This window comes from Falco peregrinus, chromosome 11 (assembly GCF_023634155.1).
Source record: "Falco peregrinus isolate bFalPer1 chromosome 11, bFalPer1.pri, whole genome shotgun sequence".
NCBI lineage: Eukaryota > Metazoa > Chordata > Aves > Falconiformes > Falconidae > Falco > Falco peregrinus.
This window is the reverse complement of record NC_073731.1, coordinates 23807379-23829954: the sequence shown is the minus strand read 5'-3', so window position 1 is coordinate 23829954 and position 22576 is coordinate 23807379. Positions and strand designations below refer to the sequence as shown.

At 36.9% G+C, this 22576-nt stretch overlaps 1 protein-coding gene across 1 annotated transcript in view; it reads left to right on the top strand.

The window, feature by feature from the left end:
• USH2A (usherin) overlaps nucleotides 1–22576 on the top strand; it is a 390454-nt gene that overhangs the window by 82091 nt on the left and 285787 nt on the right. Inside the window, 5 exon segments of the mRNA XM_027788579.2 lie at nucleotides 3505–3663; nucleotides 7766–8260; nucleotides 10005–10277; nucleotides 11805–11962; nucleotides 13242–13386. Coding sequence (XP_027644380.2) covers nucleotides 3505–3663; nucleotides 7766–8260; nucleotides 10005–10277; nucleotides 11805–11962; nucleotides 13242–13386 — 1230 coding nt within the window.

Below are 22576 nucleotides of genomic sequence, written 5' to 3'. Positions count from 1 at the left end.
TGTGAGGTGGGGCTAATGCTATGTTGAGGGTCAGATCTTGAGTTGTAACGAAACACATTGCAATGGCACATCTGCACTTCTGCCCTTGCAGTAAGCCTGGATATGAAGAGATGGCACAATTTCAGCCTTTGTATCATAATTAGTCAAAACTAAATGTTCAGATTTTCTTACCAGTGCACAGTCTGTAAGCTGGCAGGCACTACAAAGGAGGAGAGAAAAAAAATATGTTTAATAAGAAAAGGAAATTTTTAAGTTGTCTTCAGGTCAATATTCAGAAACAGGATTTGAAGACATCTTACCATGCAATGCCAAACTGTGTGGGAAGGAGCTCAGCTAGTTCTGAAAAAGTTGTCTTACATTTTCGTGACATACCTTACTGCCATACGCAGTTAATAGCTCAGTCTTGGTAGTTACATAACGAGTGAACGAGTTACTCTGCAGATGCTAATTTGTTATTTCTGTCAGCAGGCCTAGTTAATAATGGCCACACTGGTTCTACTGTGAGAGTTAGCTCAGGTAGCCATGCGTAATGTAGTGACAGGGTTAGACGTTCCCAGTAATCTCTGCAGAATGTATCTGGATCCTCCTTCAACAAAATATTTGTGTATTCTGCATAGGTACTTATATGATCATCATTGTGAAATGTGCACACTATAGGTTTGCAAGCAGAGATGTACATGCACAAAGAGTTTGTTTACAAGGACAGATAGCTCTCCCGTTAATTCCAGTTTTTATTTCATTGTAAATTACTTGGAATTTCAAATAAAATGCATTGCAGAATGTATGGTGTTATAAATTGGATAGAACAAAGACTGATTTGTTTCCAGAGAAGAAACTTTTTTTCTCAAAGTTTGGAAGTGTTTAGTTTTGTTTTGTTTTTCTTCCGTACTCTTCTGTAAAAAGCATAGCATCTACTCGTTGTGCAGATAGTGGATTGGCTTGTTGTTTCTTTAAAAAAATGTAGGATGTTTCAACTGAATGTATAATAACAATAATACATGGCACTTTTATGATGCTGTTCATCTTCAAAGTGCTTTACAAACATAAACCAACCTACTTATTTATGTTGGGATATACATTGGATAAAGGTCAATGGCAATTCAACTATAAAATTGATTAATAATAATATGACATAGATAAATAATATCATAGATTTTAGTTAGAAAAAATACATCAGACAGTATTCTAAATGACAAGCGGAGTCCTCTTCTGGACATAAATGATATAGCAATTGCAGTCTTTTGGTTATTCATACCAAAATATTTTAACTTGTTGCACTTGCACAGATATGGAGCTTTGTCTAGCTTGATATTTGTGGTTATTTTCATTGCAGAACAGTATTTTGTTGACACACACCATTACGGGTTATAAATCTTTGCCAAAGGAAGCAAACATAGCTTGCTGTCACTGTCCAACTAGAACTCTTTAATGAAAAGACCTATTTTCAAATTTTCTGCCCAACAATATTTTAGATGCTCCATAAAAAATCTGAAATGCAGTATTTTGCTTATAAATCTAAAATGCAAAACAGCAAACACCTGGGACCAATATGCAGTGCGAGACTGAGAATGAAGATTATGCTGCTACTTTTCTATGATTGCTCAGGTCTTGTAAGCATGCATTACTTGGAGAGTAACTTTCTAAAATGCCACAGGGGTTTAGGAGCACTTCCTTTGATTTTCAAACTTTAATCCTGTAGACACTTTAGCATGCACTCACTTCCTAACGCAGCTGAACTCAAAAACTCTAGATTGGCAGCAAAACAACCTACACTTTCTAATGGGAAATGATGATCACATGTTCTGTTCAATCCAATGAATTCTGGAAATATTTTCTGCTGTTTCATGGTTGAGACACTGCAGTAGAAGCAGGGCTTTTCGTTATCTTACTCTAAATAAAGAGCTTCAACTCACTTCTTAGATTTGTGTTAAAAGGCTGTATATGATGTGACCCGCTGATGTTGACATGTCTATATACCTATCATTGTGTGGCTTGAGGTCCTCATGTTGTTTTCTGTCTGCAGCTTCACTCTTTGCTTCTTGTCTTCTGTTAGCTTGTCTGAAGAGATTTTTGTAATTATTTTTTTGTGAAATTCGTATATTAAGTGAATATCCATGTAATGATGATGATAGTTTATAAGCAGAAGGAGAAAAAATTAATGAAAAGACACATGAATCTAATGTTGCTATTTTCCTATAACCCTTAACGTAAGGGAGAAAAGCTTATTGGGTGGTTCTGGATCCGGGTCCTGATAGCTTACTCCATATGCTGATTTATGTACTGCCCTCGGCTATTCTCATTCCTGGACCAAAATGTTTTCTTTTACATCTGCACTGCCTGGTTTTCCCTCCCTTGGTAAAGAGAATGGGGAAATGGCAGTCTGCCTTTGAGTCGAGCTATAGCAATTACTACCTGCCCAAACACACCAGTCTTGCTCTGGGATGCCCGTTGTGCTGAAGGTCGGAGGGTAGTGCTTTCCTTCCTATAAACCACTGGCTGGAGATCTCGGAGCTGGATATGGACTTGTGCTCTGACTTGAATAATAATATAAATATAGAATCATTTAGGTTGGAAGAGGCTGTTAAGGTTATCAAGTCCAACTGTAAAACTGTTTATGTGCGCGTGTGTATATATGATATGTGTATATTTGCCCATTGAAGTTTGATTTCTGAGTAATAACCACTATTCTAGAAAGGACCACGATCATACAGTTGGGTTACAAAAGAGACATAGGAAGGACTTGGACTATTCTTTCTGAAAATGTGAGACTTTTGGCTTGTGAACTTCAGGTTTGTTTTTCTCTTTAAGACTGGTGCAATTAAGTAGCACATTTTCCAAAGTTAATGGAATTGATAGCAGCATAGTATTTTGGTATGTAAGAATCTCAAGCTTATTTCTTAAAATGTTAGACACCTTGCTTTCATTGATTTAAATCTCATTGGAAACAAATGGAAGTGAATTGCCTAAATAACCTTCAAAATTTGCCCCGTTATTTTTTTTGTCATTTGATTAAGTAAGCTTATTGTAACACTTGAGTAAAATTTGTAGTTAGTTGGACTTTCCATTTCTATTCTATTAGAGGAAGTTATGCCTGGCCTATGCTAAAATTGAATGAATCTTCTGAAAAAATATAATATATTTGAGCTATAGACTTCAGTAATATGACCAGTTAAAAATGTTCCCATTTTACAGAGATCTTGAAATACGTGAACAAAAAAAATAAGAAAAGTGGTGTTTGGAAAACTGTGATGTACTTTGGGGGGGGGAAAAGTGATTAAGTTTATTTGTCATTTATTTGAATGTATGATTTTTTTTCATGTACTTGTGTTGGAGAGCATTTGGATGGTTCAGTTTAGTCTACTAATGTCTTGCCTGGGTGACTGTGTGTTTACTTGACAGTTTTTCTTTGAAGAAAACTGAGCAGTTTCTTTGCATTTTTATTTAAATTTCTGTGATTGTTGCTTACCTTTATTTTCACATTCTCTGTTTTTGTGTATATTTTAGCTCCATTCCAACAACCTCCTCCTACAGGAGAGGTTCTCAATTCCTCTGTTATCAGTCTTTCATGGAGTTCCCCTGACTCTCCAAATTCGAACAGGCTTACTTACAAGCTGTATAGGGATGAGGCAGAAATTTATACAACTGAAGACTACCACCCTTATAGTAAGTATTTATAGTAAGATGACATCAAAGATTTTGTGTTTGTGTGTATCTATACATCTCTGTATCTTTGTGCAATTTTTCTTAATTATTTCTTGTTTCTGTCATCATTCTCTGTGATTTTTAATACATTATTCTGTTTTCCTTCAGCGAGTTACTGTACTGTGTTATTTATTTTGCTTGAAATAAATGAAAACCCCAGTCTAAAATCTGGAAAACTGAGTCACCCAAAATAGCTGATAATTTTTTACTCTTTTATCAGAAAAACTTTAAAATTGACTCACCGAAAACATTTCCTGCAAATATACACAGGCTTCAAAATCTAGAAGAGGCAAAGTCCCAGGTAAAGAATTAGGGTGAATGGAAGAGACCACGATGTGTTTAAACTCCTTTTTTCATCTTCCCAGTTTTAAGCTGTTAACAGATTAGGAAAGCTTTTTGTGGCCTCAAACTTTTAGCACCTTCTGTTAAGCTATCAGTGTAGCTCCTGATTTGCCTTTAGCAGCACCACTTCCCTCATGTTGAGGCTTGCAAAGGGATCCTCAGAAGGCAGTCCTCAAGGATTCGACACTCTGTCCTAGCTGGAAAGGCCACTTTGTGCTACTATTGATCCCCTTATCAAAGAAAAGGAGATGGATTTGGATACTATTTTTATGTATATGTGGCACACAAGCGTTTTTGTTTTGTTTTTTTTTTTTCTAAAATGACAGGTGTGGTTCAATGCCGCTAAGGTTTGACTTCTGTTCTAGCAGCTTCTTTAGTTTGTTGCATTTTCATACTGATGCAGCATTAATATTTTGCGGAAGTTGAGTCTTGCTAATTATTGGCATGTACCCTGGAGGGGAAAAAAAATAGAGACTGTATTATTCAGTGGAAGTGCAAATCCTTTGGAAGGCACCTAACATTTTAATGTTCTGGTGTGTGCTGCTGTGTTACAGTTGATTATCTTGTGGCTTCTGCTGTGAATTTGGACACAGCACTACAAACCATGAGGAAGGGTATGCAACCCAATGTAATCATGGGACTAAGTGATTAAGAGGAAAGAAAGAAACATTACAAAAAATTTAGAGATTTAACAGAAAATATTCCAATTCTTGAATTTGTTTTACAAGCCTAAGTGTAGTGAAAATAGAATTAATTAAAAAAAAAAAAGCAGCAATTATACTTTGTAGTCATAAATTTGTGCTTAGTGATGTACTTGAAAACAAGTACATTGTTGAGGATGTTATTTCCTGACTGTACCTACATACTTTGGAGAGAGTGAAAAATTCTGAATGTATTTAGCTGGATAATGAGACATCAGCATGTTTCTACTTAACAAAACATTATTTTGTAAAAACATAGATCTGGTTTCAAAAGAAATTTTTGACATTTCCTGGCAATCCCCCTAATTAATGATGTGAAATGATCTGCTGGTGTTTGAAGAACAAGAATACATTGTTAATGCTGTCAGAACTTTTGATAATTGTACTTTTTTCTCAGTATAGTGTGGAATTTGTAATACTTATGAAATGCCTGAGAGTGCAACTGGATGAACATTATCTTATGACTAAATGAGAGTTTTATAGAAACATTAAACTTCCCAAGGAAAATTAAGGATAATCTTCTAAATTGGCCTGGTGATCTGGCTGGTAGTGTTGCAGAATGCCCAATTAAAACATTTTCCTAACTGCTCTGGCTTCCCAGAGGCTCAGGAGATACCGGTCCTTGTCTTGAGGATAAAATGAAATACCTGCTCTAAAATGTGAGAAAACCCCCAAAGTTTTTTACCATTCTAACACCAAATCATGTTGGTTCTAATTATTTATAAATGTAGCTAAACACATTCTGGAGTCACCTAAGGCATGCAAAACCTTCTACCTTTTGGCTTTATCCACTTTTATCTAACCTATATTGTTATTGAAATAAAGTTGTCATCTGGTGCTCAGGTGTTCATCAGTACTGAAAGAACTTTCTCGTAATGTTGAGATGGTGCTGGTTACTTTTCTTGCAGAGAACATCAGCATTCTGGCTAATCTGCCTCTCCTGATCCCCGTACTTTAAAAGAGGGGGCTAATGTGTTTGCTGTAGGCATTAGACCTGGGGCCCTAGAGTCTAGGTTGGCTCTAGAGTCCAGGTCCATTGCAGAGGCTGGGTGTTGAGGTTTATTTGGTTGTAGAGCTGGGGTGGTATTGGTGCAGTCATTTGTAGAGCAGATACGAATTTTGGAGCGGACAGTTTGGCAGGGAGGCTGTTCTAGATAATTTTCTAGCTCGCTTGTTGAATCCATACTGGGTATCAGAGCAGGTTTTAGCTCACATGTTGTTCTAGATCAGGTTCTAGGTCAGCATATGGTTCTAGAGCAGGGTTCTGTGGGGATGGGTCCTGTTCTGTCATCTCATGAGGATTTGTGGTACTTGCTGCTGCTGACACCAGTCTTGCTGGTTTTTTTTCTTTTTATTTTCTTTTATTTCTGACATGCTTTTTTTCTTTTCTGTGGCTCTTCTGAGTTGATGGCCCATAGGATGGGGTTCCTATCATCCTATAAAGTGCAGTTCTCCAAGTTTCTAGCACATTTCTCCGAGTTTCTAGTCATGCTGCCTTTGTGGCTAATTTTTTCTCTGGAGACGATATCAGAAAATGGACACATGGCAAGCTGGTGTCCTTCACAGCAACTGGTTGTCATGCTCCTGCTCCAAGGATTCTTGCCAGCCTGTCCGAGAGTCTTGTCTAATGCTTGTCAAACCAGCTTTGGGTACTCAGTCTTTTGCACCCAGAAGCTCTTCAGCCAGGGTAGGTGTGTCCATGCGGCTCAGAAAGGGCTCAACAATTCGACAGGACACTCGAGTACTTGCACCCGCCGTTGCGAGTGGCATGCTAACCTGAAAGCGGAGGAAGGAACAGCTGGATCTTGCAGGCAAGACTGAAATCTGCTGCATCACTTGCCTGCTCACTACTAATGCTCGAGGATGTCGCAGTAACCATTGCTGCTGCTGGCAGAGCTGTCCCAACCGAACCTTGCCCGAAGTACCAGGGTTTGAAAGGCCTGAAGATGAGGTTACGCGTTTTCTTGTTATCCTTATTGCTGGGCTCCGGCAAGAAGTTTGTGATCACTATAGGTAGTGGAAGTGCTATAAGCAGTTACTGGGCTGACGCTGCTTTTGTACAATGTCAAGGGTTGATTATCTAACAGTACTTGTAATTTTGTGGTCCTCTTTAAGTTATACTCACGGCTGATGTGCCAGTGCAGACATACAGAGAGGACTTAGAAATAGCTATGTCCTCCCCATTTGCTTTGAAAAAGTTTGAGAGCATCCATGCTCTGGCATGTAATATGTTACTCAATGTTCACTATTTCTTAAGGCAAAACAATGTATGGTGATATGGTTGTGTGTGAATTCATATTGTGCTGTGCTGACCAAAACGTGTAACTGCTTCTGGGATATACCCAGGAGCTATTCATGGTCATGGCTGCTAAAAAGCTGCTGAAAAGCTGTCTAGAGGAACGGAATGTACGGGGCAAGGGAGGTAAATGTAGGCTTTGGATATACCTTTTTAATAATTATTTACACTTCTGTTTCACTTGTTATCCAAGCTCAAATGCTTCACAAATGAACTATTAAGCACTCTTTTAGAAGGGAGGAAGTGAAAGCATGGAAAGATGAAGTATTTGGTGTTATGCTGTGAAATAAATCAAAAACAAAGGTGTAAAAATTTATGGAATGGTTTGGGTTTTTTTCCTAACTCAGATCCACTAATATCAGTGGTGATTTACATTTGAAATAATTATTTCCAGGCAAAGGAGGAATAAGAAGATAATTGTATTAATCTTGTTCTTGATTAAAGCTGGAACTAGGATAAATTCAATGGAAAAAAATATTTCTCTAGTGATGCCAATGTGCAGTGGAGGATAATAAAGGGAAAAGGGGAGGGTTATTTTCCCTGTTTAAAAAAAAAAAAAAAAAAAAAGTTGAGAAGTTACAGTGTTCATAATGTTTTCAAGAGCATGCAAATGGACACAAATACCTTGTCTCGGATTAAGGCTGGAAAGATTTCAAGCACAAAAATTAAGAATATTTTTAATGTGTTAGACTGATAAGATTTTTTTCTTATCTCTTTGTTTTAGCTGCTCAGACCTTCACCGATACCATGTTATCTCCATATACCTTCTATTCCTATTATATCCAAGCCAGCAATGTCCATGGTTTTACGAGAAGTCCCTCAGTGACCTACAGAACAAAAGCCGGGGTGCCTACAGGCAGCTTGCATTTAAATCCTGTCTTCCCCGTTAGTCACCATTCTGTTGTGCTTCACTGGACAAGCCTCTCCAATGACTCTGGGCCCATAGAGAAATACATTTTGACATGTACTAGCTTGGCTGATCTTCAGCCTTGTGGTCAGTATGAAGGCTTAAAAACTTCAGCAATTATTTGGAATCTCATTCCATTTACAAAGTATGTTTTTTCCGTGCAAGCTTGTACTAGTGGAGGCTGCTTGAAGAGCCAGCCAATAACAGTAATTACTGCACAAGCTCCTCCAGAATGGCTGCGCCCACCCATGGTAGGAACCATCAGCTCTACAGATCTGGCTGTGGAATGGTCACCACCTGAGAAACCAAACGGTAGGATATTATATTTACTTTTGTAAGTCAAAGACTTTGCAAAGATAAAGCAGCATTTTCTCAAATCTGATTAGAATATCCTTATCTGTGAAACATAAACTGAGAATGAAGTTGGGCATTCTCTTAATTTGCCTGTCTGCCACTAAATATATCCTCGGAATCTGTGTTTTCATCTTTTGGAGTCCAGAACTCCAACTGAGCATGTTGGGTCCAGGATTTAGCCCCTGGTGGCATCTGCTCTAGCAAAAATCACATTTATAATTAAACCTTTACAGTAAAATTAATTTTTTCTTAATTTGCCAGATCACCTAGTTCAGACAGATGTGGTGATATCGCCTGACAAAGAATAAATAAGCAGATAGTAGTTATGGAAAAAGAAATATCTAAGAATTAACAGAGAAGGCTGTTTTTAAAACCATCAGTCATGTGTAGTAACTAATTGCATTACCAGTGTAACTTTGTTAGGGATTAGGCGATTGCCAAGAGTTGCTGGTCCAACTTGTGTAATAATATTTTAGGTTTTTGAAACTGAGAACGCAGCTGTTGTAGGATACTTTTGTGATGCCACAGATTTTACTGGTAAATGCTTTATCTTTTAATATGTGCAATGGAGTTTTGTGAACTTGCACTTAGATGCACAAGTATTTGTGCATGCAAAACCAGGCATTTTAATCTGTTCACAAAATGAGCATCTGTGTGTTGGGAGCCCCACTTTCTTTTCAAACATCTCATTTGCCAGATATTACCAGGTCAGGCAGGAAGAATGCCTGTGGAAGAATGCCTGTATGTATTTAGAGGGGCAGTTCCTACAATGCAGGTCATGATATTTGATGCTAGAACTTTTCTCTCAACCTGTAGCATATGGTTTACTCCATAGCCATTACATGTATGTAATTGCTAGCACGGGCAGATTTAAGCAATACTCTTGTATTTCTTTTGATGTCTGGTCAGATTCCTGGTCTTTCCAAAGACAAAAGAGAGAAGCTGTTTCTCTCTCAAGCAACCTCCCCAGGTCTGTGCATGTATACAGCCCCAAATACATGTATCTTTTATGGTAATTAGCGATCTCCTGGCTTTGCTATGTCTCTCATCTTTTCCATTTGGGAAATCTCCAGTCAGCTGTCTTACAGTCTCTTTTTACAGTTAAACTGCTTCCATGATCCACGATCAGGTGTCACTTCATACTATAATACCAAAGTGCTGAGACCTTCCTGTGTACATAATAGTTTACATTGATGGAAAACTGATATACACCCACCCCACACCCCACACCCCCCTCCCCATATCTCCTATCCAGTAAGATGTTGTAAAAGGTTAGCACTAAACTTAAAAGTGCCCTACCCATTGTGTGTAAAAACCCAAAATAAATAATAATTAAATTCACACAGACACACACAAACAAACCCTGTGAAAGTCAGAGGCTTAAAGTAACTTTCAGTAGCATTTGATCAGAACTTTAGGACATCGTCTTACAGTGGTGATAGCAGAACTCATACTGTAACCCAGCTCTTTGTTTTCAAACCCCAAATTTCCATGAAGGGGAAAATAAACAGTGCAATGCAAGAAATGCCAAAGAGAGCATTTGGCTGAAAATAGCAGAAATCTGGAAAACTTCTAATACTGTATTTTCTATGATGTAAATTGATTGATTCTTAGCTTGTTAAATATATTGGTGTTGGTATTTTAGTCGAACTCCAGAAATTATTTAAATGCACTGATTTCTCTGGCTTGCTTTTTCCTCTAGGCATAATTATAAGATATGAACTTTACATGAGAAAAAAATTAACACCAACTGAGAACTTTGTTCCTCCTGAAATTTGTATTTTCCAAAGCAGTGGATGGCTCAGTCCTCAACCAGTTATGGAGTCTCCTAATGAAAATGCTCTGGCCCCACCGCAGACCAGTACCGTAGTCACTGATCTGGAGCCATTCACAGAGTATGAATTTTATGTGCTAGCAGTAAACATGGCAGGTAGCGTATCTTCCGACTGGGTATCAGGAAAAACAGGAGAGGCTGGTAAGTACTGGTTTGAATTTTTTTGGTACAAATGAAAGGAAAAACTGAATTAGAATGTATTCTTAATTTTTTTCTCCCAATAAGCTGTGTCTAGTGAGGATTCAAATAGGGATAAATACTCATTTTTAAACTAATTAAAGGTAGATCAGATTATCTCAGAACCAAGCATGTTAAGCAAAAGCATTTTCTTCAACATAAAATATTGTTGAAGAAAATAATCCCTGTCAATTAACTCAAATTCCAAAACTACAAGATTGCAAAATCCACCAAGTACTGTTTGAATTCTCCATGGTTTTCCCAGTTGCTACTTATATGTTTTTTAAAAGGGAGAAAACATGAAATTTTTTTTCTTTTTTTTTTTTCCTACAAAGATTATTTTTTTTTTGGGGAGGGCACAAATGTATTAACAGTTGATGGGAATCAGGAATGTTGTCCAAGAAGGTATTGTATTCAGAAAGGAGGTTCTAATGAGTTTTCCTGAACTGAGGCTTTGATTTGTTTAGAAAGAAATTCTTTTGAAGAACTTGAGAGGGTTACCTTTTCAAAAGTATTGTACTTGAAACTTTTCATATGTTTTCACGGAGGCCAAGTGTCATAATATGGACCATTTTTTCAGAAGTTTAACCAGTTCACAACAACTCTTATTATGATCCCTCTGTTCAGATTTTGAAAAGGGCTTGCCACTCGATATATTGTTTGAAATAACAGCTATTTATGTCAATGCTTTCATTAGAAATCTAGGTTTTATAGGCTACAGAGCCCATATTTTGCAGTTAAGCTTCTCTGTTACATCACTGATGCTTTTGTTTGCTGTTAGCTTGAAAATCATGTCCTTGGTCGTTTGCTCCTGCAAAACAGCAGGCTAAACTAATTCCCATTTCAAAATGAGCCTTTGTGCTTATCTGTTCTTAAATACTATATGTTATAAAAGTGTTAAATTGTATTTGGGAAGAGGTCCATTAGTGTGGTTGTTTGGACGTAGCAAAAGTGCTATGAGTTGGTATCTTATTATTACAGAGTAATCAGGTGGGGATTTAACTGCAGTGCAAACAATCCTTTTACAGATTTACTATGGAAGACAGGGGAACTGTTTTGTAAGAAGTGAGAGACATGTTAATTTCAAACTGGCCTAGCAAACAAAATTGCTTTTAAGATGCTGAAGTATTGAACACTTTTTGCTTTTATCAGTTTTTTCCCAGGTTGCATGAAGTTTTTGTCTAAGACCTTTCCATTTGTATGTACTTTCCTACCTGCTACAGTGGACTTTGGTGTTGATTAGTATTTCTTTGAAGACATAGGCAGAGCTTTATTCTGCATTCATGGCCGGGGTATAAAACAGGAGAGTGAATGGTGGGGGAAATACTTTTTATGTACCATCAAAATAATATGAAAATTCCAGTTAGACTTGAAAGCAAGGTTAAAAAGAAAAAGATTGTCTGAAATGGTGTTCCATAACAACAGTGAGAAAGCTTGCCTTACACACATTGCTCACTTCTTATGAATGTTATTTCATTAACTTTATTTCAGCCCCAGTATTCATGCCATCTCCCTCAGTATTCCCTCTTTCACCATATTCCCTCAATGTGTCATGGGAAAAACCTGGAGATAACTTAGCAAGAGGAGAAGTGATGGGATACAGCATCAGTCTGATGACTGAACAAAGGTTCTTGCCACCATTTCCCCAGGTATTGTTAGTTACATTGTTTTTCCTGAGTGGTAATAGTAAAATTGGTGGTCTGATGTGCTCCCTGACATTGAGATGAATTATTTTCCTGATTCACTGTATATCCCCTGATCTAATTTTTTCACCTATCAGTTCGAGCGCTCAGTAATGTTATACACTACTTTTAGGTTTTAAGTTGTATTTCTGAGCTGACGCTGACTTGTTTTCAGTAGTAGGTGAGATTCAGAATTGAGAGGGGTGAGATTGAGCAGCCACATGTAAATTACCTTGACTTCACATGTTCTGATTCTGTATTGTTGCTGTAGTTGCTGATATGCTTAAAGCCATGTTTTGTAGAAATCTACTTTTTTCATTAAGAAGGTACCTGTCTGGCTTCCTGGATAATGGACAAATCTTTGAAGTGGGGAAACCTAAAACAGCAGAAACCCAACTTTATAAAGTCTAGATATGTGACTTCAAAATACTGTTGTAAATTCTGGGTGACTGGGTTTGGCAAACAAATACCATGGCAGTAGAAGTAAGCTAAAATCTTTGGAATGAGCAAAGAAACATGACAGGTAATCAGAATGTGGGAGTGGATCTGGTGCTCTGATACTGTATTTCTCTTTTCAGAGCTTATTTTGTCTTTCAGTGGTACCACAGATGGGCCTCAGTTTATTTGTCTACAAAGTGGTGATATTACTGCTCTTGGGGCTGTTGTAACAATACATAAATGTAAATTGTTTTTAGTCACAGGCTTGCAGAATTTTTCATCTAAATAAACATCCGATAAAAAAAAATTATCTAAAATACAACAGTTCATTCAGTTCCACTCTCTGATAGCTTAAAGTACTGCTAAAGTAAAGCAGATTCAAATGTCTGTAGGTATTAGTCATTCTCCTCCCTCCCACCGCCTGCTAATCATGTCACTCATTCAATGGTGGTCAGGTTTCACCACTTAATAGTGTCATCTCCGTCATCTGGATTATAGCTGAACTGTTTGTAGTGATAACTGCACCACCACACAGTTTTACGAGGCAATAACTTTGTTTCCTCATTTATCCACTCAGGAACTGGCTTATTACCTCATAAAACAGTGTGATGGGAAGTATTATCACCTAAATCCTAGCTTGTTCAGAGTCTCCAAAATAATCCTTTCCCTCTTTGCAGACTTTCCCACAACTAAATGAAGGAATCTGCAAATTCAGAGACAAGTTTCTTATTAGCGAACGTGTCATCTATTAGCAGGAATGAAAAAAATTATTAACCAGCCGTCATCTTCCAATCTGTTTGGTTTGCAGGTTTTGCATATAGCTGAGGCTCATGAGCTGTCCTACGTAGCAATGGGATTAAAACCTTACAGGATGTACAACTTTACTGTTACTCTCTGCAATCAAATTGGTTGTGTAACCAGTGAGCCAGGCATGGGGCAGACCTTGGCAGCTGGTAAGGAAACGGCCGGTATCAAAGTGCAAAGCTGACACAATTTGCTGATGAATTCCATTCAGGTGACCGTAGTTTGATGCATAGTGACAGGGCTAGATGTTGTATTAATACAAAGTGACTTGCTTAATTATTGTTTATCTTGACAGATTAAACCCAAAATATTTTCAATGAAGGTTTAAGGTACACTGTTATGGCAATAGGATTTGTCTATTGAGCTCTCAATTGCAAGTATATATATTTTTGTTCCTGTTTACTTAAATGGTAAATGTACGTAAATGTGGCTGAACATTTATGGTGCTATGAAGTTGTTAATTTGTTGTTGGGGTTTTTTGTGTGTACATCGTGTTTGCACAACAGTGTGTGTAAAGTGCACATGCTGTGCCAATGCCTTGCTTAACGCATGAAGGAGGAGTTGCATGGTTTTTATATGAAACTCTAACATATGTTTGTGGTGTATTTGTTAGTCTAAATCAGAAGCAACATATGTGCTTTGGATCTGCTTTTTTGAAAATAGTTATTTAGCCCCTGAAATTTATGAGATTTGGCTTTCTAGGTATGTATACTCACATCCCTACAGAAACAATGTTTAAGGAACTGCATATCTGTGCCTGTGCACCTTAAATTTTTAGTCTTGTGAGTTAATTTCAACCATGTATGTCATGGATTTCAAAGGTACTAACTTTCTACAGATTTAGGGAAAATAAGCATCAGTACAGCACAGAGATGGAAAAAGCCTGTATTTACTTTGAGGAAAGGACTGGCATGAGCTCACTTCTTAGACATCAGAGGATCAAAAGGGTTTTAAGAGAGAAATTGTTAGGAAAATCAGCTTCACAAGTCTCTTTATTCGTGGAACGAGGTAGTCAGTACAGCTCTTTAATATTGTAAATACAAGCTCAAAATCCATGCTGTGTGACATCCTGGTGGTCACCTGCAGAGAGCTGACTACTTAACATTGTGGTTTCCTTTTGTATAAGCATTTAAAACACATCAATTACTTTCACAATATTAGCATTTTTAGTTAAACAATTAGTGGTGTTGTCATATGGATGTTGTGGTGATGATCTTTGAAATTACCTCTCTTATATTATTTGGCCTCCCATAGGAAAAAATCTGTAAGTTTCTGCTGTGCAGAATATTTTCCTAGGCTCCTTGGGCTGTATTTGAGTTTTCTGAATTCCATCAAATCCCCTCTGTGTAATCAATGAAGAGATACAGGTGCTTCCAGACTCCTCCAGCATAAGGAGTTGCCCAGAGCCAGTAAAGAGGAATCTTTATGTACATGAACTGAAGTAGAATTTAAGCTGTTGGGATATTGCCTCTAGTCTGCCCTCTGTTCTTCATCTGTTTATTTAATTGTCTTTCCATTTGTTCTCAAGTAGAAGATAGATGATTTGTTCCTTGATTCATCATACCATCTTTATGTTTTAGTGGGCAAAGATTGTTCTGTCAGTCTTCTCTCTTGCTAAATTGCTGATTTCAAAATTTATTTTGTTTCCCTCTGCTACATCTTAAAGTGTCCAGCTGGCCATCTACGGAGCCTCCTACTTGTATGAGTTTGACTTTATTCCATACCACACAGCCATGTAAGGAACAGCGTTCCGATCTGCTGATAACCATGGAAACAAATATAGCCTAAACTGCACACCTTATTACTACAAATGATCCAACACTGCATTTATACATTTATTAAAAGATTCAGAAACAATAGCTTAGTTATGCTTGACAGCTTGTTTATGACCATCTCCTCCCTGGTTGTGTTAATACTTGGAGACCTATCACATTAGAGAAGACAGGAGAATACAAAATAGAGTAACAGACACATCCCCATTTATTAGCTGTTTTGCAGTGTAGCCTTTTCCTGCTTACTGTTGTAAGCCTTGAAAGCAAAGAATCGATCCTGTATTTGGTTCCTTTTATGTTTTTAAAGTGTGTTAATGTTTTAAATTTTGTCAAACTAAAGAGTAAAACACTTCAATTTTGCACACAATCTTGTCTTCCACCATTCACACTTTTAATTTCTGGAGAAAATCTAGGGGGTTTGTGTGTTCGGGGGTTTTTTGTTTGTTTGTTTTTGGTGTGGGGTTTTTTGTTGTTGTTGTTTTATTAATTTGGGTGGGTTTTTTTGGTGTGCATGTTGCCTTTCATGAAGTTCTGTAAAACTCTGTTTCCAAAAAGAATTTATAAAGAAATGCTACTTATGTGATGACATTTAAATCAAAGCAAGTTCAAACTTGAAGTTAGAAGAAAGCAGTCCCTATCATTTGTAAAAATAGTTGATCAAATCTTAGTCCATTACTATCCTTTTGTGTCATTGAATGGTGCAAGATGAAATTAAAATTGCCTTTCTAGGACTGCTGAGGAGTTCTTTTTTGTGAAGGAATGTCTTTCTGGCACAGAGACAGCCTCCCTGGCTGGATGCCAGTTCCCCTCCATGCCCTGGCAAAGGGGGCTTTTTGGAGGAAGCCTCGACTGAAATGTGCTCCAGCGTGATGGTCCCCTTGCATTGTAACACAATCCAGGAGCTTTGAATTGTGTTCCAAGTTGGGCTAGAGGTTATACTGAATTAGAGTAATTCTTCTTCTCTGATCCTGAGGAGGATAATGGAAAACCACGTCTACTTCTTCCATGTGTGTAGTGTACTGATTTATCACACGGAGCATTTAAATCAATGGGTACCTTGAAGACTGTGATTTTGGTGTGTCCAGCTGATGTATATTATTAAGGAACTTGCTTTTGGAATTGCCAGTGCCTTCAAAAATTTGCTACTAAAAGTCTCAAGTAATTTTTAAGTTTTGTTCATATCCATTAGGTTAATTTGAGGACTAGCTATAAAAAAAAAACCCAACCACCTCTTCAAGATCTGTCATTCTTCTTTTTCTCTGGCAACATGTTTGTTTTTTTTTTTTTATGCAATGTAACACAGCAAATAAAAACAAGGGCAGAAACAAGGGTGTGAAATCATTAGAAACAAAAATGTTGAGGAAGAAAATTAAGATGTTTTGAGAGAAGATTTAAAAAACAAAGAAAAGAGACTTCTGCAGTCGGGGCAGAATTTAGGGGCAAGACCTAAGGGAACAGAAGCATCAGAAACAGTCTGCTGATCTTTCAGTGAGAAGTCTTTTGGAGCATAACTTAAAATTGGTTAAAATATTCCAGAAGCAAATATAACAAGTGGATCACTTCTACCCTGATTCAGTATAGGCATCTGTACTGGGGGTATCTCATGAGTAGCTTTGCAGGAGGCGAGTGAAAGAAAACTAAAATCAGCCAGATGTCCTTGTGTCTGTCAGACTGGCAAAAAATCTTCTCCCCACCAATATATGCACACATGATATTTGTAAATGGCAATAAAAAAAAGGATGATTAAGCCAGAAGAATGTGAGGGGGAGAGAGTGAGGAAGCAAAGAAAATAGAATTATTTAGAATGGATTTATTTTATAAAAAGCTGTGTGGAAGCTGTCACAAATGCATATGAAACCAGGAAGAGGACTAAGTGGGACAAATAAAAGAACTTGCACAGGTAAGCCTGGTGCGTGATCAGCTCCAAAAATGGTAAAAAGTGTTGGAAGATTGATGTTATGGGGTAATGCAGTATTGGGGTGAAAGATCAAAGCAAACATGTCAAGGCAACAGAAGAAGAGAATTAACCCATCTCAGTTACTCAAAGAGAAGGTGACTGGACAGAAAGAGAACCTCAATTTGGCATATTCAGATACAAATACACAAAAATTTGGCTTTTAAGGACTCAAAGTGTTTCATACTTTTTTGATTGGTCTTTTAAATAAATTAAGAAGATGCACACTGCACAATCCTTGTGGTAATTTAAATAGTTTTCAAGCGCTGCGCTATTCTGCATGTACTATTGGAAGCCATGACTGATAGATGAGGGAAAAGTACCCTTTTAAGACTTTGAAAATTTGGAATCCCATTTGAGATTCATTTTTGTCTTTGTTACCCAAAGATCATCAAGTGGAACTTGTATGTATGAAACTGAAAGCAATACTGGACAGCAATTATACATATTTTATCTTAACACCTAGAGACACATTTTACTTTATTCCTTTCTCCAGGTTCTGCTGAGTTTAAATTCCCGTTTATTTTTGAGAATGGCTTTCAACCTGTTGTTGTTACCAAGTCTTAGGCTATTTTTTTTATTATTTTCAGACTCTCTTTTTGCTCTGGTTTTATCTTGTGTAGGATTCTCCACTGGTACCTTGGAATCTATAGAACTGTAGTGGCTGGTACCTGTGAATGACCTGGTCCCTTAAGTGTGACTTTTTTTTTTTTCCTGACAATGTGTTTGCATAAAATTGTGAATTACTTGCACTATTCTTTGCAGTATCTACCAAGACAAAACATGCATGTTTTCCAAATTTTTCATTCAGCCAAAGAAACACCTTTTTATTCCCATCAGCTTCTGACATTTCAACAGGATGGAATTAGCTATGTCAGTGCTTGGACTAGTACAATTTCTTATGCTACCCTTCCCAGATCAGATAGTCAAAGGGTGCCTTAATCTATACAGCTGTGTTTCATTAAATACTGTGTGGCCAAGCTCATTTCTTGTAATTAAGTTCATCTTTCCTTTGCCCTTATTTTTTTTTTTTAAACTTCGTTTTATAAAGCATTTTTTAAGACACGCTAAGTATGGCTTTGTGATTGCTGCCATTTAGCCCAGCACATTGTATTCCTGATCCTTTGCTTTTGATGGCAATTACAGGGTTCAGAAGCTAATTTGTAGAAGATACTCTTCCAGCATCAGCTGCATCTGGCTTCTTGGCAGACTTCTCAAGCAGTTGTATTGGTGGCTTTGGAGTTGCCTCTGGGTTTGCTGGGGTAATGATGCTGATGGGTTTTCTGGGCTGTCTTACACTCGATGTCGTTTTCTTTTTGATTACCCTTTTAATCTGAGTAATTTGCCCATTTTTTCCATTCATGAATAAGGTCCAGTGCAAGCCCTTTTCAAAAGCCTCGACCCATTTGTCAAGACAGCACAGCATTTGTTTATGCCTGTCATAGACCGCTTTTCTTCAAAATTCTATGCCTCAATTTTAAAATCACAAATACATTACTTACTACCTGTTTAATGGGTATCTTTTCCCTTTGTTAGGGAAGAGAAATACAAGGGCCATTTGCCGCTGGCCTGGAAACACAGATTGTTTTGCATGCATGTACATGTCTCTTCATTGTGAATAGGACCCAAAGTGATTAAACAAGCACTCTTAATATGTTAATTTATAATTTTAATTACAACAATCTTGTATATATAGTCATTAGTGAATACTAATATAAATATTTTTCTATCTTTTTATTCATAATGCATAAACCAATCACCCAGTTACTTCTCGGCAGTTGCCTGTTTCCGTTTCATAATACAATCTTTGTTCTTAGTTATGAATGCATTTTGTTCGTTCCTGTCTTGAATAATCCCTCATTAAGCTAGTCACTTTCTGCTCCATGCTAAAAAGGAAAAAATTATCATGCAAATGTGGCATGCCATATTAAAAAGCACATTACCAAACACTTTTGTTGCTGTCCTTCAATTAGTTTCCCTTCTTTGAATTTAATTTCATTTGTTGTTAAACTACTGACTTGATGTATGGACTCATGAATTTGAGGCTGCTGCCAAGAATGTAGCAGGAAAAAAATCAAAGCCTCTTCAGAAAGCTGCAGAGGCAAAGCTGAAATGAATTTGCTTCACCTTTGACAAGAACACTCGAGCAGCATTGGAATCCTCTGATGATTCAGCTTGGCTAATTATCCAATTATTTATTTCAAGAATAAAGACACTGTTTTACAATTAGAAAAGTGTAAAGTAATCTGAGAAATTTTGTAATGACAGATGACTTAAGTAACTTCTGAGATAAATAGTATCTGCTCAAACTTGTCTTGCCAAGTGTTCAAGCTGTAGTTAAACTGCTCTTTGAGTTTCAGGAAATGAGTAGGGAGTCAAAAGTTATTTGTTTCTTTTCCCCTACCAACCACATACTATACTTCAGAAAAACGCTCGGTTTGTTCTTTTTCCTCTGTGTCAATTTTGTGAGGTTTTTAAGCTATGTTTAAGTTGCATTCGTCTTGATTAAAAGCTTTTGGTTCAAAGCAATACTTTTTAATTGCCTAATAATATAAGTCGGTTCTTAGGAAAGAACCGTGCATTTAGGAGTTCATTTGCAATATAACTGAAAAATTCATTGCATGGCAGTAAAACAATTTACTGTTAATTGCAAGGAGAAGAATTTGCTGTACCATGCTCACAGATTGCCATGAATCATGCAGCACTCCTAGAGATTTATAACAGATGTGTAAGTGGGATGAATTAGCAGGGTTTAATAACAGAGACACAAATCATGCAGACTTCAAGGAGCTTTAATTGATATACTAGAATGTGACGGGCATGAATCACTCAGCCATTCAACAGCACTGTAACATATGGTCAGCTCAATATGCTGCATCTTAAATCGGTTGGTGAGTCGTTGGTTGTCCCATATGGTGGAAGCAATATATTTTTCATGATTTTTAAAAAATACTCTATTACATCTATTTTTAAAGAAATATGATTGTAGCATATGTTATTGACTTTTCTTTTGATGTCCATTATGGGTGCTTTTTATTCTTTTTTGAGGAAGAGTCCAAAATGGACTCTAAAGAATCTTCTGAACAATCAAAATATTGTCAGAAGGCATAAGAATTATTTCTTGACTCATTTACTGCTGAAATGACTTGTACTGTTGTGAAGCGCAGAGAAAGAAAAGATCGTAACAGAAATGCTATGGCAATTTCAGGGTCATCTGGGCTAATAACTCGTAGTAAAAATGAAATGGATGACCAATAGCAAGACGTGTAACTTTACCTGCAAGGTAAACTCCAAGATGAGAAAAAAACCCTATTTTCTTTACGTTTTTGTCCTCCAATTTGCTGAACATTTCTATTTTAATTTGTACATATACATTTTGAATCCAACTGTACAATAATTAAAAACTGCCTGCCTACTTTTTGTTACCGTTACTTTCCTAAGCTATTCAGTGGCTAATTGAAGGCTTCTGTGGATGGGTACACAAATATCTACCTCCAGTTTGCTGAGCAGTAGTTATTCAAACATATGTAAGCCTGTTAAATTTAGCTACAGTGTAAATATGTTATTCCTGGGACAAGAATCTGGCAGAGTATGGAAAAGCTTTAGCAGTTGTATTAGTAAACCTGACAGACTTGAGAAAGGAGTATTGTATCCTTAGAACTGTGGCTGCCAGAATTTAATGTCAACAATTAAAATTTATTTTGATCCTTACCTAGTGTTTATTACTGTTTGTATACACAACAGACCTTACTAATACAGAGATGCACTATTAGATGGAATTACCATCTGTTCAGAGCGAAATGCTGGCATCTGTCTTCGAGTCTAAAACTAAAATGATATTATTTCAAACAAAACAAAATTAACTGCTCTTTACTTACCAACTTCATTTTTGTGTACATGTGTGTGCATAAACACATGGGAAAGGCTTATTTGTAATGACCTGTGTAGCAACGTCTATATTTAGATATATGACTTCAACGTAAGCTGTATGGACCATCTGTCTTTATTGGTCTTTTTTGTGCCCTCTTCTACACAATGGCATGCAGCAATCATGGGCTTTTAAATACTGTTTTAGCTTTATAATACATTAAATATGTATTATATAGCAAGACATTAAAACTGCATAATTAAAATATACAAAATGTGACTTTGAATCCACTAAAATGTAGTATGCTCATTATTTTGACAGATGTGTTTTAACAGAACGTGACTAAAAAAAATTAAATAGATAAAATTATAGTCGATTCATCTTTCAGAAAGTAGCTACAGGTACCACAGTGACACCTTTAGGAAAATATATACTGTATCTTTTAGTCTTGAATATTTTTAATTTCAGCATTTAGTACCCTGCTGGGTTAGTGTCACAGATGTATTTTCAGACCTCTCTGTTCCTGGGCAGAGTCTGGTTTTTCTGTTGTGGTGTTTTGTTTTTTTTTTTTTTTCTTTTTTTTTTTAAACTTATGTAACTTTTTATGTACAGTCTTTCACTGTCTTGATGCACAAGAGTTCTGAAGCATTGATGAGACTGTAGTTTAAATACTAATGTTATAGTAAGGATGTTACTTTCTGAAAGGCTAGGCTTCTGTTCCATATATCACAAAATAATAAATTGTGTCATGCCAGTGTTTAATGCGTGTACACAGTGCATTAACTGTAACTGTAGTACATTTATTTGTGCTAGAGGAGACTTGAAAATGATTAAAAAATCAATACTTCCCTGTCAGAGAAGCAAGTGTTACGATGCATTTAAGTAGTTAATTGCATAAGCCCCATAAAAGCTTCAAGTTTGGGTATCAGAGATGCCATAATTATGGTCCAAGTAACTGCCATTTATTAATACAAGACTTAAAGGAAGATACGGTTATTGTCATGAGTGTTAGTTAGCTGTATGCATTTTAGAAATAATGAATTTTAGCATTTCTGTTTTACCATCGGTAAGCTGAACTGGAGGGCTCAACCTCTTATGTTCACATTTAAAATGCTGGCATACACTAGCTCCCTCAAAGGTGAAGTTTTGATTGTTAAGCCATGTTTTCTATTTAAACTTGTGCATTAATACCACAATTCATTAGTGCTGTGCCCTACTTATGCAGGAAAGCTTATGACCTCACGCTGCATTACTTCAATTTTGACATTGTAAATTTCTACCATAGTGTGAGATACTAATTAGATTGTGAAGTCATAAGTGATGCCTAAGCAGGAATTTACAGCACATAGTGCCGTTGGCAGTTTCCCAGTTCCCCCACTCCCTGCTTTCTCCAAGAATATTTATCAAGTTAGAGATAGAAAGGCGAGGGGTGGGGAGGTGGGGTGTGTGTGTGTGTGTGCGCGCGCGAAGTAATGTATTACAGGCAAATAGGAAAAATGAAAAATATGTTAATGATCTTGGAAATGCGCAAATGTTTAAAAGGATGTTATTAATTCGTTCTAAATGAAGCAGGCTCTCCTTCTCTAAAAGAACTTGCACTATGTACAATGCTGTGCTGTGAAGTAATATGTCAGATTGTGAAGGCCCATATTTTAATTTGGGTTTTATTGTTCTTGAAAGGCGTTTATTGCTCTTTACTATGTCATTACGGGAGCAAGTAATTTTTACAAGTTGGCATTGTATTT